General features: G+C 44.7%; 1 protein-coding gene across 3 annotated transcripts; it reads left to right on the forward strand.

The window, feature by feature from the left end:
• Window positions 1–4,398: 4,398 nt before the first annotated feature.
• On the forward strand, window positions 4,399–13,413 carry sdhaf1 (succinate dehydrogenase complex assembly factor 1). Of its 3 annotated transcripts, none has more exons than XR_007246594.2 (3): window positions 4,399–4,502; window positions 9,881–10,182; window positions 13,335–13,413. XR_007246594.2 is itself a non-coding variant. In XM_048522404.2 (2 exons), the coding sequence occupies exon 2, from the start codon at window positions 8,474–8,476 to the stop codon at window positions 8,750–8,752; it is 279 nt and encodes a 92-aa protein (XP_048378361.1). In that variant the 5' UTR covers window positions 4,418–4,502; window positions 8,448–8,473; the 3' UTR covers window positions 8,753–8,914. The 3 variants fall into 3 exon arrangements, 1 of the variants encoding a protein (XP_048378361.1); XR_007246595.2 differs by having other exon boundaries at window positions 4,402–4,502; window positions 9,930–10,182; XM_048522404.2 differs by lacking the exons at window positions 9,881–10,182; window positions 13,335–13,413 and adding an exon at window positions 8,448–8,914 and having other exon boundaries at window positions 4,418–4,502.
• The last annotated feature ends 230 nt before the right edge of the window (window positions 13,414–13,643 follow it).

Consider the following 13,643-nt stretch of genomic DNA (forward strand, 5'->3'; position numbering starts at 1 on the left):
GCTACGCATTGTATTCTGATCACTTCTTGAGTTAGCCATTGTTATGCATTTTATAACTGACTTTTGACAGCAAAACATGTATGAGAGCCTTCCTCTAAATAGTTGTTTTTATTAACAATATTTTATTAATGATAAAACCTAATTCTAATTAACAGTGGTTGGGAAGGTGACTGTGGTGTTCCTACTTGACAGATTAATGTGCAAAGAATCACTGACCAAAGTAGTAAATGGTCAGAATAAAGGTAGAGCGCATGGAGACTTGAGAGTAAAAACCATCAGTTCATTCAGAATCCATGTTGCCATAGCCACTTGAACATTTGTATGCATATTGTAGTCTGGATCCGCAGTCATGATAGATGTTCCAGCATTCTTTCTGTCACATGGTGTGTGTTACAGGTTGTTGCTGAGAGGAACATACTGGATTAACTGAAGTGCACACGAGCCAAACTCTGCTGGGGGAGCAAGGCAGTGGTCAGCAGTGACTTCAAAGGAGCAGGCAGGCAAAGACATCTTTTGCACTGGGGATGGAACATAACAGTGTGATGAAGGTTCTGTGTTGGGAAGAGTATAGTGGTCAAGGCTGACAGGTGTCACAGGGAAGGGGGGATAGTGAGGTTGACAGTGAATACAATACTGGGAGGAATGAAGGGAAAATGAATGGGAAGATGTAATTCAGCCCCTCAAATCTCATCCATTCGATTAGAATATGCCTAACCTAGGCCTCTGTTCCATTTACTTTTTTTTGTTACTGTTTATATATATTAATCAGCCTATTTTGAAAATTAGTTAGAGCATTCATAGGCTTTAGACAGTGGGAGAGGAATTGAGGTTTAGTTTTCCAGCAGTCCTTAAGTAGAAAGACTGAAAGAACTGCAGATGCTGTAAATCAGGAACAGAAACAAAGTTGCTGGAAAAGCTCAGCAGGTCTGGCAGCATCTGCGAAGGGGAAAAAAAAAAGTTAACATTTTGGGTCGGGTGACCAGCTCTGAGGAAGTGTCATCGGACCAGAAACATTAACTTTTTTTTCCCCAACCTCACTGATGCTGCCAGACCTGCTGACCTTGATAACAAAGTGTGGGGCTGGATGAACAGCTGACCTTTTCCAGCAACTTTTTTGTTTTTTTTCCCTTAGGTAGAAAGAGTCTTTCCTGACTTCATTTCTAGCCTTGCTTTCATTGTAAGATTGCACTCCCTTTTTTTCCATTTCTTGCTATCTATCTTATTTCCTAATCTATTTCAAATATGTCTGCCTTAGTCATCTCTCAACTTTCTGATCTCCAGGAATACAAACCAAATTTATGCAATAAGTCCTCATAATTTAACCCCCATAAATTCCTTCATTTTGCTGTATCTGTTTAAAATTCTGTATAAACCTTTTTCTCAGCTGAACTTGGTATGCCCAATGATGAACTCCTGAGCAAGACTGTGTAACAATTGAAGCATAACTTTCTCATCTTTCTGTTCCTTTCCTTACCTTAGGTGTTTTGGGATAACATTCCATTAGATGTTGATTGACTTTTGACTTTTTTAAAAAAAGAGTAGCTTCTAATGATTTTTGTGTAGTAAACCCCACAAATCCTGCAGAGACGTCCTGGAGCTGAGATAACTGACCCATTTTTGTGTGCCAGGCATGACTCCAACCAGCAGAGTTTGCCCCCTAATAACTATTGTTTCCAGTTTTGCTCAGGCTCCTTTTTAATGCAGCCTTGATGTCAAGGGCTGCCACACTTGCCTCACCTGACGACAGGTTTGGAATATCCTGTCAACAGGTGGTTTGATAGCATAATGAAAGGTTGAGGTGTAAATACCACCTCATGTCATGTCTTTAATGTTAGGCAATTCCTCAGTATCAAAGTTGATTTACTTCCACTTTCATTCAGTGGTCCTGAGATTAAGTGCAAGGCACAGTCTGAAGACTACTGTAGGAGGGACAGGTTATGCTTGGAGGGTCTCAGGTGAGTAGTTTGGAGGTTTGTGCACTGTCTGATGCCATGACGCAACTTGAGCAGCACATCTTGAGAAAGAAACAAGAGTTTCCCATTGAATTTTCAGCAGGCCATGGACCTAAAAATGTTGATTCTATTTCTTTCCATCCTTGAATAGGCTAAATGGCAAAACATTGGAAGAGCCAGAGTAATAAAGATTTAAGAGAATTAAATGTTTTCTATGTATTTATACATATCAAGTAGAAGACAACCTGATGAAGTCGGAAGAAGAAATGAACTCTCTGCTTTGTTTTAAAAAGAAGTATAGAGTATAAAAATGAAGGGTTGTGCTAACTTTAGACAAAGCAGTTGTTTATGTTAGGAGCACAAAAGCTGATGTTTTGGGCCTAGATCCTTCTTCAGAAAAGGGAGAGGGTGAGATGGTTCTGAAATAAATAGGGAGAGGCGGGAGGCAGATCGAAGATGGATAGGTGGAGAGGAGACAGACAAGTTAAGGAGGTAGGGAGGGGACAGGTCAAAGGGTGGGATGAGGTTAGTAGGTAGGGGATGGGGATAGGTGAGAGGAAGAACAGGTTAGGGAGGTGGGGATGAGCTGGACTGGTTTTGGGATGCAGTGGGGCTGAGGGGGAGATTTTGAAACTTGTGAAATCCACATTGATACCATTGGGCTGCAGGGTTCCCAAGCAGAATGAGTTGCTATTCCTGCAATCTGTGGGTGGCATCATTGTGGCACTGCAGAAGGCCTAGGATGGACATATCATCTAAGGAATGGGAGGGGGAGTTGAAATGGTTCGGGACTGGGAGGTGCAGTTGTTTATTGCGAACCGAGCAGAGGTGTTCTGCAAAGCGGTCCCAAAGCCTCTGCTTGGTTTCCCCAATGTAGAGGAAGCCACACCGGGTACAATGGATACAGTATACCACATTGACTGATGTGCAGGTGAACCTCTGCTTAATATGGAAAGTCGTCTTTGGTACACTTGCCCCCATACCTCGTCCCTCACCCCCATCCCAGGCTCCATCTTTCTTTCCCACCCCCACGCACCCCCCCCCCCCACCAAAACTTGTCTGTCTCCTTTCCGCCTATCTTCTCTTTCCATCTTCAATCTGCTTCTCCCTATTTATTTCAGCTCTGCATTTCATCCACTTCCACATTTTGTAATTGCAGATGCTCCAGCATCTGCAGTTCCCATTATCTCTGATACTATATTACAACTAATTTTATGTTCCTTTTGGGACTAGTGTTAGAAGCATAGGGAAGGTGAGAACTTCATTAGAAGTAGGAGCAAAATTACTGCAGATGCTGGAATGTGTACCAGAAACACAAAAAGCTGGAGTTCACAGCAGGTCAGGCAGCATCCATGGAGAAAGCAAGCTAATGTTTGGAGTCTAGATGACACTTCATCAGCACCCAAAGCAAGTCTATTGTTGAAATACTAGACGTCCATAAGTATGCAGCTGATAATTGGCTGCAATGGAAATAAAATGTCATGGCAAATGTGTAGAGTTTAGTGATACGTTCTGTGAATTCTACGGTGGGATGGGTCAAATTGTGAATGACTAAGATTCATCTCCAGGCTTTAAAATCACAAAATTTACTAAGGTTTGTAAGTTTGTTAGCAGTTTGTTGTGGACGGACAGCATATGTTACTGTTCTAACACATATGATTTTGGGCACTGACAGCATGTATACAAGACAAAACACTGTCTTTCCCCATCATCTAGCCTCTTGGTAAATTGGTTATCGTGGTACATGAAAGTGTATTAACGTGCCCTGCTAAACATTTCTGGGGACATGATAGCTACTGGTCATGTCACTGGGGAAACTACTGCCCACTCAGTGTCACTGCCAAAAAGCCTCCACCTCATAGTGTGTTTCGTGTACAGAATGGGGTGTTCAGATAGATGGGGAAGTTGCTCCAAACCAGTCCATAGTCTTTGCAATACTAAAGACAAGAGTGATGTTTGGGACCTGTGATATACTGTCCTAAAATACTTTAATCCGGTGATTCTCCACAGCTCATTTTGATGCCTGATATTGGTTATCTACTAGGTCATTCATCATAGACCCACTTTCCCAATCCTTTTCAATTTAATTTTGAAAATGTGATTAAGTCCAGCCTCCTTACACTCTAACACTGATGTATGTATCCCACCCATACGACATTCCTGGTCGAGTTTTTGCCAATGCCAGACATTACGAATTCCATGAGGAACCTCCAATTCCGAGTTCCGATTCTATTTTTAAAACTAAATTTTCGTACGAAATTTGCTCCTCATGGAGAGCAGCAGTACAGAATGGGTTGTTACAGGTAACTCACACGGTTACAAAGCAGCGCAACGGCGCTACGTGGCGAGCGGTCGGGCTGAGGCGAGGGTTGGCGCTGCGCTGGGAGGACCGAACTCAGGCAGTGGAGATGGGCGGCGCTGCAGTGGGAGGACCACAGTCGGGTGGCGTGGCTCTAGGAGGACCAGTGCCTTGTGGCGCTGTGCTGGGAGGACCCAGGGTCAAGCAGTGGCGACGGGTGGCGCTAGGTTGGCATGAGCCGGCGTTTCCAGGTGAGTGTTAGGTGGGATATTGGAGTTATTTTTGTGGATGTAAAGAGGGGATGGAGCTTTATGGGTTACGTAAGAGACTAATCGGACACTGGTGCTCCCTTTCTGAGGAACGAAAGGCTACCGGTGCTCCAGATACATGAGGGAGGCCAAGGGAAAGCAAAATCCAGCGGGAGGCTGGAAAAACTGAACTCCAACAGAAAACGCTGGAAATATTTAGTCACTCTGGAAGCAGTTTCAGTCCGGCTCCTTTTTAAACAGAAAAACCAGAGAGCTGCACTTTTCCCGATGAGAGACTCCGAACGGGCCGTTTCAGAAATTCGGGAGCCACACTTGCATTCTGACAGGGGCCTGTTAGAGTTGGCCTGACAATGGTTTGGGAAGTATGGAGGGTGGAATGGTCAGTGACTGTGGGGGTAGGACACTGGAGGAGGGGGTGTGGGGAGAGGACAGTGTGGGGTGGACAGTGGGAGTGGGGTGAGGACAGTGTGGGGTGGACAGTGGGAGTGGGGTGAGGACAGTGGGGGGTAGGCAGTGGGAGTGGGGTGGACAGCAGGTGTGGGGTGAGGACAGTGTGTGGTGGACAGTGGGTGTGGGGTGAGGACAGTGTGTGGTGGACAGTGGGTGTGGGGTGAGGACAGTGTGGGGTGGGCAGTGGGTGTGGGGTGGGCAGTGGGAGTGGGGTGAGGACAGTGTGGGTGGACAGTGGGAGTGGGGTGAGGACAGTGTGGGGTGGGCAGTGGGTGTGGGGGTAGGACGGAGTGGGGGTGGGCAGGGAGTGGGGTTAGGACGGAGTGGGGTGAGGACAGTGTGGGTGGGCAGTGGGAGTGGGGTGAGGACGGTGTGGGGTGGGCAGTGGGTGTGGGCTGAGGACGGTGTGGGGTGGGTGTGGGGTGAGGACGGTGGGGTGGGGGTGGGCAGTGGGTGTGGGGGTAGGATGGAGTGGGGGTGGGCAGTGGGTGTGGGGGTAGGATGGAGTGGGGGTGGGGTGGGGTGAGGACTGTGGGGTGGACAGTGGGTGTGGGGTGAGGACGGCGCGGGGGGTGGACAGTGGGTGTGGGGGTGGGACGGCGCGGGGGTGGATAGTGGGTGTGGGGGTGGACAGTGGAGGAGGGACTGTGGTGGACAGTGGGTGTGGTGGTAGGATAGTGTGGGATGGACAGTGGAGGAGGAGCTGTGAGTGTAGGACAGTGGAGGAGGGGCTGTGGGGTGGACAGTCTGGGGGAGGGAGGGTTGTGTGGGTAGGCAAACCACGCTCCCTTTCCCAGAGTAGTATTCTCAAGTTTTTTTTAAAAAAAAGGTCCTGCATCACAGGTACTCACCTTGCCGACTGCTATGTGAGCTTAGTGTGAAGTTAGTGTGCCATGAGGGTAGGTTAAGATCATAAGAAATGGGAACAGGAGTGAGCCATTTGCCCAGAGCCTACTTCACCATTCAATAAAACCACAGTTGATCGGACATTCCTGATGTCCATTTCCTGCCCTTTCCCTGTAACCCTGAATTCCCCAACTGATGAAGAATTTATCTCTCTGTCTTCAATTCCAGATGAGTGGATTGTTTAGATCAGGGTGAGTGGGTGGAATATTGGGTTCAGCAGTGCACAGTTGAGAAGGAAAGTGTAGTCAGGCCCAGGTAGGGGCAAAAGAATATGGAGTGGGGAAGGGGCTCGGGTCTGGGAAGCAGGAGTTTCGTAGGTTTGGGGTCAGGGGCTCAGGGAGATGGAGTGCTGATTTTTTTTTGGGGTCTTGTGGAGGTATGGTTTACCCAGTCATCATTCCTTAGGCCAGCTTTTAACTCCAGATTTATTAATGGAAATTAAATTCAATCACTGCTGTGGTGGGATTTGAATCTATATACACTAAGCATTAGTCTGGGCCTCTGGATTGTGAGCGTACTAAAACAAAAATTGCTGGAGGTCTGGTAGGAATTGTGGAGAGGAAACAAAATCAAGTGAACCTTCTTCAGAAACATCTAGATTACTAGTCTAATGACATTGCCACTGTACCACCATCTTCCCTCAATCCAGAAATTCACCAAAGATCCTTAGGCAGTACCTTACAAATCCACAATCACTTCAGTCTAGAACAACAAGGGCAGCAGATACATGGGAACACCACCAACTGCAGGTTCCCCTCGAAGCCACTAACCATCCTGACTTGGAAATAGATCAAAATTCCTTCAGTATTGCTGGGTCAGAATCCTGGAATTCTGCCCCTAATGGCATTGTGGATCAAAATCCTAGAATTCCCTTCCTAATGGCATTGTGGGTCAACCTACAGCAGGTGGACTGCAGCTCATCACCACCTTCTCAAGGCCAACTAGGGATGGGCAGTGAATGCTGGCCCACCGGCAATGCCCAAAACCCACAAGGAAATATGTTTTTAAAAAGGTTTTAGAGTAGATTTGTAGCTCAGGTTGTGGTTGGTTGGCTCGCCAAGCTGGTTCGTTGTCCTGCATAAGTTTCTTTAGCCTGCTGGGTAACATCATTAGTGCAGCTTCTGTTAAAGTGCTGTTGTTTTCCCACCTGTAATTTAAACTCTGGTGTCTGTTGAGCTGGATTACCTCACTTCTGGCTTTCCTTCGCAGTGAAGTTTATACCCTGTACGGAGATATTTAAAAATTAAAATACACAAAAATCTGAGAAGCCTTCACACGTTAGATGCTGAAAGCATGTATTGCTCGTATGAGAGATTAGAAGTGGAAGCATGATTTTAAAAATAAGGAGCCTGCCATTTAAACTAAAATGAGGAAAAATTTTTTGGTGACTCATGAATCTGACGAATCCTCTTCCGCAGAGAGTGGAGAGGGTAGGGTCATGGAACGTTTTTCAGGCAGAAGTTGGTAGATTCTTGTCTAATGTGAGAGTCTAAGGGTGTCAGGGAGTGGCAGGAATAGTGTTGAGGTCACGATCAAATCAACCATGATTTTAATCGAATGTAGAACAGGCTTAGGCCTCCTGATGAGTGTGAGACAAAAAAACTTCAACAAATTTTTTTTTCAAGCAACGCTCAAGTTTTGACCAACAATAAGAGTAATTTTTCAGAACAGTTGCAAGTTTGGAGTTATGGAGATACACAGCAGATATTCTGAATTAATTTGGTCCTATTTGCCAGCATTTGGCCCATATCCCTCTAAACCCTTCCTATTCATGTCCCCATCCAGATACTTTTCACATGTTATAACTGTACCAGCCCCCACCACTTCCTCTGGCAGCTCATTCCATACATGCACCACCCTCTGCATGAAAAGGGTTTCCCCTTAGGTCCTCGTTACATCTTTCCCCTCTCAGCTTAAACCTATGCCCTCTAGTTTTGGGGTCAGAGATAATGGAAACTGCAGATGCTGGAGAATCCAAGATAACAAAGTGTGGAGCTGGATGAACACAGCAGGCCCAGCAGCATCTCAGGAGCAGAAGAGCTTTTGTGCCCTCTAGTTTTGGACTCCTTTTGAAAACACCTTGGCTATTCACGCTATCCATGTCACTCATGATTTTATAAACTTCTGTAAGGTCACTCCTCAGTCTTCAGGGAAAATAGCCCCGGTCTATTCATGCTTTTCTCAAATCTCAAACTTTCCAACCCTGACAAAATCCTTGTAGATCTTTTCTCAATCCTTGCAAGTCCCACAGCATCTTTCCGACAGCAGGGAGACCAGATTTGAACACAATATTGCAAAAGTGGCCGAACAATGTCTTGTATAGTCGAGATGTCCTCCCAACTCCTTTACTCAATGCACTAACCAATAACACCAAATGTACCAGACACCTTCACTATCCTGTCTACCTGGGACTCCCCATTCAAGGAACTAGGAACCTGCATGCCAAGGTCTCTTTGTTCAACAACACTCCCCAGGAACTTACTGTTAAGTGTAGGCTTGATGTTGATGAATCATTTTGGTTGGAAGTTAAATAAAGGAAGTGCCATAACATTGATTTTAATCTTTTAACAGATCCAGGCTGACCCTGTTTTGACACAATGGTTAGACACAGCAAACTACAGAAACAAGTCTTGAGCCTTTACAAACAATTCCTCCGAGCTGCCCGGGAGAAACCAGGATTTTTGCCTCTAGTTTGCAGTGAATTTCGTAAAAACTCCCAAATACCCAGGACAGATGTTATGCACATTGAATATCTATTGAGAAGAGGGCAAAGGCAGTTAGAACTGCTCAGGAATTCAAACACCAAGCAACTAGCAGCTTTCAGTAGATTCACTCAACAGAAGTTTGGGTCACAAAAATTGAAAGACTTGCCATGATAGCAACAAGAGCTGGCATTAAAAAACAACAGTCGGATTTCTGAAATGCATTTCCATAATAGTGCAAGATTGTAAATTAAATGAGTTAAGCCAAAGGATGTAAATACAATGCAATGAATGAGATTGGAATGGTCACACTAATAAAATAATAAAAATTACATGTATGAGAATGCAGTAACATAATGGTTATGTAACTGGACTAGTATCCAGGACTTAGAGATAATGGGAACTGCAGATGCTGGGGAATCCGATATAACAAAATGTGGAGCTGGATGAACACAGCAGGCCAAACAGCATCTTAGGAGCACAAAAGCTGACGTTTCGGGCCTGGACCCTTCATCAGAAAAGGGGGATGGGGAGAGGATTCTGAAAGGGACCGCTTTGCAGAACACCTACGCTCGGTTCGTAATAAACAACTGCACCTGCCAGTCGCAAACCATTTAACTCCCCCTCCCATTCCTTAGATGACATGTCCATCCTGGGCCTCCCGCAGTGCCAAAATGATGCCACCCAAAGGTTGCAGGAACAGCAACTCATTCTGCTTGGGAACCCTGCAGCCCAATGGTATCAATGTGGATTTCACCAGCTTCAAAATCTCTCCTTCCCCCCACTGCATCCCAAAACCAGCCCAGCTCGTCCCCGCCTCCCTAACCTGTTCTTCTTCTCACCTATCCCCTCCTCCCACCTCCAGCCGCACCTCCATTTCCTACCTACTAACCTCATCTCACACCCTTGACCTGTTCTTCCTCCCTGGACTGACCTATCCTCGCCCTACCTATACTCTCCTCTCCACCTATCTTCTTCTCTTTCCATCTTGGGTCTGCCTCCCTCTCTCCCTATTTATTTCAGAATCCTCTCCCCATCCCCCTTTTCTGATGAAGGGTCTAGGCCTGAAACGTCAGCTTTTGTGCTCTTAAGATGCTGCTTGGCCTGCTTTGTTCATCCAGCTCCACATTTTGTTATCTAGTATCCAGGACTGATGGTTGGAACATTAGTTCAAATCTCATCACAGCAGTTGAAGAATTTCAGTTATATAAATTTGGAAGGGGGAATTAAAGGCTAGTAATGATGATCACGAATATGTCATCGATTGTCATAAAATTCTATCTGGTTTGTTAATGCCTTTAGGGAAGGAAATCTGACGCCCTTATGTTCCCTAACCTATGCTTGACTCCAGATCTACTGAGTGAATGGTTCTTAATTGAATTGGTCAAGCAAGCAAACCATATTGAAGACGGGGCTCACCATGACCTGAGGATCAACTTAAAAATGTGGCCTCTACCACCAAGAAGGACAAGAGCAGCAGATGCTGAGGGACACCAGACCCTGTAGATTTCCTTGCAAGTTACACATCATCCTGGCGTAGAGCTATATCAGCCATTCCTTCTGTCATCGTGTCAAAATCCTGGACCTTAACCCCTGATGGCAGTGTGAGTGTCCCTATGACAAATTATTGCAGCAGTTTAAGGAAATGGCTCATTGCCACCTTCTCAAGGACCATTATGGATGAACAATAAGTGTTACCTTCTGAGAGATACCACTTTCTGTGAGTGTTATACGTCATACAGCATGGAACCTGACCCTTTGATCCATCTAGTCCATGCTGACCATGTTCCCAAACTAAACTAGTCCCACCTATCTGGGCTTGGCCCGTTTCCCTCCAAACCTTTCATATTCGTGTACTTATCCAAATATCTTTTAAATGTTGTAACTGTGCCTGCATCCACCACATTTTGGCAGTTCATTCCTCATACACAGTGAATTTTTAAAAAGAATCACATAGCTGTGAAATGAAAGATTACAATCTGTAGAGAAGAATTTACTAAATGTTTTGGTATTTTGTCTTTGTTCATTCCAAGGTGATGCTGGGTATAACTTAATGTTATGCAGTTCTTGCTAATACTAGAAAGAAAGGATTGTACTCAAGGATTGTCATTCCTGTTGAACAATGAACTTAATTAGCTTTGAGATGTAGTATACGTGGGTTTTATTGTAAGCTGTTAACTGAAATTTCGCAGTCAAACCTAATAAATTGCAATAGTTGCTCTAAGCCTCCTCATCAGCTAAGGTTTAAATAGACTGTGGAGGATCTAGGGCCAAACTGATAACAAATGGACTATAAAACAGAAACAGAGAGTTGGGGTTATTGTCTTGCAACGGGTAACATCCCTGCCTCTTGAATCTCCGGGTTCAAGTACCACCCCAGGCCAAGGAAGATGCTTTCAGAATGCGACCCAACATGTAAGTCTTTCCAAGGGCTGCCAATGGCAGATAGTAAGACGAGAGAGTTTCTCGGTCAGCAGAATGGAAACAATATTGGAGCCAGTTCATAGCACCAGATTGCGACAGATAATGTTGTCACAGTTACTATCAGTCCTTGGTAGAGGCCAGTTGGATGGCCACCCAATATAGATCCAATTGTTACCAAAAGCATATGTTTTGATCCTTGTTCCAACTGGGGTAGATTTTGGGACCTACCATCTTTCCCTACCAATCGGGCATATTGCAGTGCTGGGGTTAGACCAACCTTCAGACAGATTTTAAAAAAGGAGGGGTTTAAGGTATTTTTCAGGCTGTAAGGGAGAAGGTGCAAGGAACCACTGTTATTCACTGTTTACATAAGTGATTTGAATTTGAATTGGTACATTATCAAAATTTAATAAAGGGATTGGTGGTATGAAATAAAGTACATTAATAAAATTGCAGACTGGCTGAGAAGTGACAAGTAAATTTTAGAACATAGAACATAGAACAGTACAGCACAGAACAGGCCCTTCAGCCCACGATATTGTGCCGACCATTGATCCTCATGTATGCACCCTCAAATTTCTGTGACCATATGCATGTCCAGCAGTCTCTTAAATGTCCCCAATGACCTTGCTTCCACAACTGCTGCTGGCAACGCATTCCATGCTCTCACAACTCTCTGTGTAAAGAACCCGCTTCTGACATCCCCTCTATACTTTCCTCCAACCAGCTTAAAACTTTGACCCCTCATGTTAGCCATTTCTGCCCTGGGAAATAGTCTCTGGCTGTCAACTCTATCTATGCCTCTCATTATCTTGTATACCTCAAATTAGGTCCCCTCTCCTCCTCCTTTTCTCCAATGAAAACAGTCCGAGCTCAGTCAACCTCTCTTCATAAGATAAGCCCTCCAGCCCAGGCAGCATCCTGGTAAACCTCCTCTGAACCCTCTCCAAAGCATCCACATCTTTCCTATAATAGGGCGACCAGAACTGGACGCAGTATCCTAAGTGCGGTCTAACCAAAGTTTTATAGAGCTGCAACAAGATCTCACGACTCTTAAACTCAATCCCCCATTAATGAAAGCCAAAACACCATATGCTTTCTTAACAACCCTGTCCACTTGGGTGGCCATTTTAAGGAATCTATGTATCTGCACACCAAGATCCCTCTGTTCCTCCACACTGCCAAGAATCCTATCCTTAATCCTGTACTCAGCTTTCAAATTCGACCTTCCAAAATGCATCACCTCGCATTTATCCAGGTTGAACTCCATCTGCCACCTCTCAGCCCATCTCTGCATCCTACAACAGCCCTCTATACTGTCAACGGCACCTCCAACCTTTGTGTCGTCTGCAAACTTGCTGACACATCCTTCAATCCCCTCATCTAAGTCATTAATAAATTTTAAATTAGACAAACATGCATCGTAGCAGAAGGAAGAACTACTCATGGAGTTGTACAGCCTTTGGAAAATAAACAAATACAGAGAATTATTGTCAGACTTAGCTCAGGTGGTTGCACTTTTACCTCTAAGTTACAAGGTTCCAGGTTCAAGTCCCACACTAGGACCTCAGTATAAAGATCTCCAGGGCCATACTGACAGACTGCTCCACTATTGGGCAGTGTAGTGAGCACTGCTGCCTCACACCTGCTGGACCTGCTGAGTTTCTTTAGCATGCTCTGTGTCTGTTTCAGATTTCCAGCATCTGCAGTATTTTGCTTTTGTCTTTGGAAGGAAAGGAATGTAGGGGATCACTAAAAAAAAGTTATTGATTGCAAACTAAAACAAGTACATACACAGATTAAAGTTCCCAAGCGAGTGGGTTGAAAAGCAGAGGAACCACGTGAAATTTGGTTAGCCATGCTGATAAAACCAGCAGATGCATGGGAACAAAGCACATATCATTTGCCATGTTCCCCTCCAAGCTGCTCATCGTTCTGACTTGGATCTATATCAGCCATTACGCACTGTTCGGTCAAAATCCTGGAACTCACTGACACAATAGATGTACCTAAAGCACATGAACTGCAGCAGTTCACCAATTCATCTCACTGCTGCACTTTCTCAAGGGACAATTAAGGATAGGTATTTAAATGGTGAAAGCTCAAGCAAATTTGCTCAACTACAGCTTATTCAACCTTTACAAAATCATGTACTAACAATTCCAGATAGCATGTGATCATTCAATTATTCACACCTTTAATATGTCACCAATTCAAAATCTGTGATGAACAGCAGCGAGGTGAACTCGACCTTAATTATTTTAAATCATTTAGAAAACATGAACTTTGCCCACTGAAATTCAAATGCTTAACTCGTTTTCTTCTCTTGCAGTATTTGTGGAGTGAGACTTCACCTGACAGAGCAGTGCTCAGAAAGTTTGTGATTTCAAATAAACCTGTTGGACTATAAAGTGGTGCCATGTGACTTCTGACTTTGTCCATCTCAGTCCAACAGCGGCACCTCCACATCATGGAGAGAGGAACAGAGTTAACATTTTGAGTCCAATGATCCTTTCTCAGAACTCTAAAGAAATCATTAAAACCTGAAGAAATCATTAAAACCAAAAGAACTGCGGATGCTGCAAATTAGAAACAAAAACAGAAATTACTGGAAAAGTTCAGCAGGTCTGTCGATAGAAAT

Source organism: Stegostoma tigrinum, chromosome 39, assembly GCF_030684315.1.
Source record: "Stegostoma tigrinum isolate sSteTig4 chromosome 39, sSteTig4.hap1, whole genome shotgun sequence".
Taxonomy (NCBI): Eukaryota; Metazoa; Chordata; class Chondrichthyes; order Orectolobiformes; family Stegostomatidae; genus Stegostoma; species Stegostoma tigrinum.

What these genes read in the sequence shown, in the direction of transcription:
- sdhaf1 (XM_048522404.2), top strand. Translation starts at nt 8,474, where the DNA reads ATGGTTAGACACAGCAAACTACAGAAACAAGTCTTGAGCCTTTACAAA.